Source organism: Ursus maritimus, unplaced genomic scaffold, assembly GCF_017311325.1.
Source record: "Ursus maritimus isolate PB19 unplaced genomic scaffold, ASM1731132v1 scaffold_14, whole genome shotgun sequence".
NCBI classification, from domain to species: domain Eukaryota; kingdom Metazoa; phylum Chordata; class Mammalia; order Carnivora; family Ursidae; genus Ursus; species Ursus maritimus.
The window spans coordinates 53,920,382-53,924,551 of record NW_024423786.1 but is presented as its reverse complement, the minus strand read 5'-3'; the positions used below and the strand labels follow the sequence as shown (position 1 = coordinate 53,924,551).

The window sequence follows — 4,170 nt, the reverse complement described above, 5'->3', positions numbered from 1 at the left end:
CGTCGGCCGCGCTCCTGCGGCGCCCTTTGCTGCGCTGGTTATCTGGCTTTTGAACATGGTTTACAGAGCGATAAAGGCCCGCTTAGTAAATGCTCAGAGTGAGGGCGCAGCAGGCCTGGGGGGTAGGGCTGTCCCACCTCGCGGACTCTGGGGGGGGGCGGTGGGGAGCAGCCTCGTGGAGGAGGCAACGACACGGTGCCTTATATTCAAAATCGAGGTAGAATTTCCCATTTTAAAGCGTACAGTTGAGTAGCTTTTAGTACATTTCACAGAGTTGGGTAACCATCACCATGCTCTCGTTCCAGAACATTCTATCCAAAAAGAAACCCTGTCCCCATCAGCTGTCACACACACCCCCGCCTAGCCCCCAGCCCCCACGAGCCCCCTTCCCGTCCATGGAGGAGCCTGTTCTGGACGTGTCACACACATGGACTCACACCACATGGCCTTCTGTGTCCAGTTCCCTCCCTGAGTGTCGTGGGCTCAGGGTCCGTCCCCAGGAGCAGTGCCTGTCGGTGCCTCGCCCCTGTTTGTGGCCGAGTGAGGCTTCCGTGCGTGGCTCTCAGTGCCTGTTCCAGGCAACTCTGCAGAGAGGGTGTGTGGAGAAGGATCCAGAAGTGCTCCTGGGGGAAGCCACTGGCTGGGTTTGGGGGGCTCTCCCCCAAGGTCAAAACCCCCGGCCACGTGGAGCTCTGTGGGCTTTGCCCCCCGTGCCTCCCCCCACTCCACCCGCGGGGACCGCTGCCTTCCAGCCCTGGGTCTCGAGGGCCATCCCGGGGAGACCTCCCAACCCCATTTTCTCTGCCTGTGCCCCCCCCAGAAGTGCGTGTACTGCCGGAAACGGATGAAGAAGGTGTCGGGCGCCTGCATCCAGTGCTCCTGTGAGCACTGCTCCACCTCCTTCCACGTGACCTGCGCACACGCCGCCGGGGTCCTCATGGAGCCTGACGACTGGCCCTACGTTGTCTCCATCACCTGCTTCAAGCACAAGTCAGGGGGCCACACCGTGAGTGCCCAGCCCGCCCCCGCCCGCCCCACCGCCGGCTGCCTGCGCCCTGACGCAGCCGTGTCCCTGCCGCGCCAGGTCCAGTTCCTGAGGGCCGTGTCCTTGGGCCAGATGGTCATCACCAAGAACCGCAACGGGCTGTACTACCGCTGCCGGGTCATCGGCACCAGCACGCAGACCTTCTACGAAGTGAACTTTGACGACGGGTCCTACAGCGACAACCTGTACCCGGAGAGCATTACCGTGAGTGGCACGGGGCGACGCGGGAGCGGGGAGGTGGCCCGAGGGGCTGCCCGGGATGCCTGCAGGGGAGGCACCGCCTGGTTCTGCGGACACAGGGCCGAGGGCAGTCGGTTCTAGACGAGCTTGCAGCCAGGGGGCCCCACGCACCCAGGCCCCGGCGCCCACACGCTCGCCTCAGGAGTTGAGGCCCAGCACGCCACCTGCCTCCTCGCCGCCAACACCCAGCAGTTAGGACGGATGAGCGTGCCAGGCGTGGCGTGGGGGGGGGGGGTGTGCTAGCGACCCACCGAGGCCAAGGGTGCCCGGGGCCTCACCTCCTGCTGCCTTCTTCCCCTGCAGAGTAGGGACTGTGTCCGGCTGGGACCCCCACCCGAGGGGGAGTTTGTGGAGCTGCGGTGGGCGGATGGTAACATGTACAAGGCCAGGTTCATTTCCTCCGTGACGAGCCACGTCTACCAGGTGAGCGGGCCTAGGGGGCAGAGGGGCGGGTCCTGGCCAGCTCCTGCCTGCCCAGTGTAGACGGTCCGGGCTTGTTACATCTATAAGCTGGAAGGGTCTCAGTTGTCCGGTGTTTTCCCCATAGAGAGGTCTTCCCGGTGTGTGCGTGGCAAACAGCATACGCGATGTAACATTTACTGTGATAAGCATTTGTAAGTGTACAGTTCAGTGTCCCTGGGTTTCTTCCCATGATTGTGGAAGAGAAATTACTTAGCAGCCTGAAATCTTGGAGGAAAATCACCCACATTCCAGCCGCCAGAGTCGACGGCCGCTCCTCCGCGGCTGTTCTGCTTTCTGTTGTGTTCGCCAGCACCCTTCTCTCTCTGTATCACATCCCTTTTCCTCTTGCTGCCTTTCCACGATGAGTGGGGGCCCCCTGGGGGTGGCGCCCCTCAGCGGGAGGCAGTGGAGGCCACCCCTGAGAACTACGCCCCTTTGCAGGTGGAGTTTGAGGACGGGTCCCAACTGATGGTAAAGCGTGGGGACATCTTCACCCTGGACGAGGAGCTCCCCAAGAGGGTCCGGTCGCGGCTGGTAAGTGGTGTGGCCCAGCCAGGTGGGGGCGCTGTCCCCAGAAGCCCTTAGCAGCCCTCAGGGAAGCGCCCGTCTGAAGGGGCTTGACCTCCCCTTCGTCCTGCTCGTCCGTGGAGGCAAGGACGGCTTGCAGGGCTGGTGACAGCCCCGCCAGGAGGACGCAGCCCCGCAGGAGCCTGGCCCCCGGCCACTGTGCTCTGTGGCAGCCGCCCGAACATGAGATCCGCCTCCGGAGTTGGTGGCACGACCATAGCCGCTTTGGCAAAGCTCACCCCCTTGCCAAGGGGTTAGTGAGGCCCGGGGTTGAGGGATGGTGACTGGCCTTTTCTCCCAGGCCTTTTGCGGTTGGCTTTCTTTCGTGTTTAATCCAAAGGCAAGGTTTTGAGGAGCAGGCGACCGTGGCGGTCGGTGGATGACCTCAGAGTAAGAGCTGGTGCGGTCGCACCGCTGGCCTCAGACCGAAGGTTCCCGCGGGGAGGGACGGGGCTCGCCGGACCCAGCCTGGCTGGGCTGCTCCTTGTAGCCACCGTCTGGTGGGACAGACCAGGCTCGGGCCGCCCGCTTTCCTGGGGGCTGGGGCTGGGGGTGGAGGGCCCCTGTCCCTGGGCCCTGCCTGCTGGGAGGCTCACACGCAGGACTGGGGGTTCACGCAGAGGCAGGAGTGCTGAGCCACACCCCTGGTGACCGGTGTCACTCTCAGAAGGTCACTGGATAAGGGACGGTGGCTCAGGGCCCTTGGCCCCCAGCGGGATGGGCGTGTGCCCTGCCAGGTGCCCAAATGGAGCCCCCCTGTCAGTCTGTCGGGGCTGCTGTCATGAAGCCCCACATCTGGGGGCTTACGGTACAGACGGCGTTTCTCACGGTTCTGAAGGCTGCACCTCTGAGATCAAGGTGTGGGCAGAGTTGGTGGCGGGGACCGTGGCTTCTGGTTCACAGATGCCTCCTTCTGGTGTCCTCTCATGGCTGGAGGGAGAGGGAGAGTTCCATGGGGTCCTTTTGATTTAAGGGCACTGACCCCATTGCCGAGGGCCCCCCACTTCCTGATACCGGCACCTTGGGGGAAGGGCTTGGACAGATGAATCTGGGGGGACGCAGACTTTCCGTCCACAGCGCTGCCCCGCTAACCCCTGTGCTGTCTGGTCTCCTGCAGTCGCTCAGCACAGGGGCACCTCAGGAGAGCACCTTCTCGGGGGAGGAGGTGAAGGCCGCCAAGCGCCCGCGGGTGGGCACCCCGCGCGCCCCCGAGGACTCAGGGCGGAACCCGGACTACCTAGCGTTCATGGAGAGCCTCCTGCAGGCGCAGTGCCGGCCCGGGGCCCCCTTCTAGGACAGCCGGCTGCCCGGCGACCCCTCGGCCCAGCAAGGCAGGCGGCGGCGGGCCCTGGCGTTTGCTTGCTGTGAATTCCCGTCCTCGCCTCCCCCGGCCCCAAGAGGCTACCTCCGCGCGCGGCTGCCCCGCTCTGCGGCGACAGGAGCGAGCAGGACACCGGCGCGCGGCCCGGACTCAGGGAGCAGGGCCACGCGGGCTCTGGGGGGCCGGCCGGGGACTCGCGCCACCCCCACCACTCAGATTCGTAAACCATGTAAGCTCTTCTTCTCGAAAAGGTGCTACTGCCTTGCCTGCCTCCTGAGCAGCCTTTGAGATTGTGACTCCTGTACATACGTCACCTTTGTGAGGCTCTTTCTAGAAACACCTGTTGTTTAAAAAAAAAAAAACATGAGAAAAAAAGGAAAACAAAGAAAAGGAAAAAAACCCCCAAAGTTGTTTTCTAGATTTGTGGCTTTAACAATGAAACAAAACAAAACAAAACAAAACAAAAATGTTCTTTTTCTCAGAACCAAGATACGCCGAGGGAGATAAAAGCATCTCGTTTTTTTTTTTTTTTTTT

At 62.6% G+C, this 4,170-nt stretch overlaps 1 protein-coding gene across 4 annotated transcripts in view; it reads left to right on the top strand.

Moving 5' to 3' along the window:
• The window catches only part of KDM4B (lysine demethylase 4B), a 135,793-nt gene extending 131,691 nt beyond the window's left edge, over positions 1-4,102 (top strand). For all 4 annotated transcript variants that reach the window (XM_040629523.1, XM_040629522.1, XM_040629521.1 and 1 more), the window contains 3 exons: positions 1,589-1,708; positions 2,189-2,281; positions 3,432-4,102. In XM_040629523.1, coding sequence (XP_040485457.1) covers positions 1,589-1,708; positions 2,189-2,281; positions 3,432-3,608 — 390 coding nt within the window. In that variant the 3' untranslated portion in view covers positions 3,609-4,102. The remainder of the gene's footprint in view (positions 1-1,588; positions 1,709-2,188; positions 2,282-3,431) is intronic.
• The last annotated feature ends 68 nt before the right edge of the window (positions 4,103-4,170 follow it).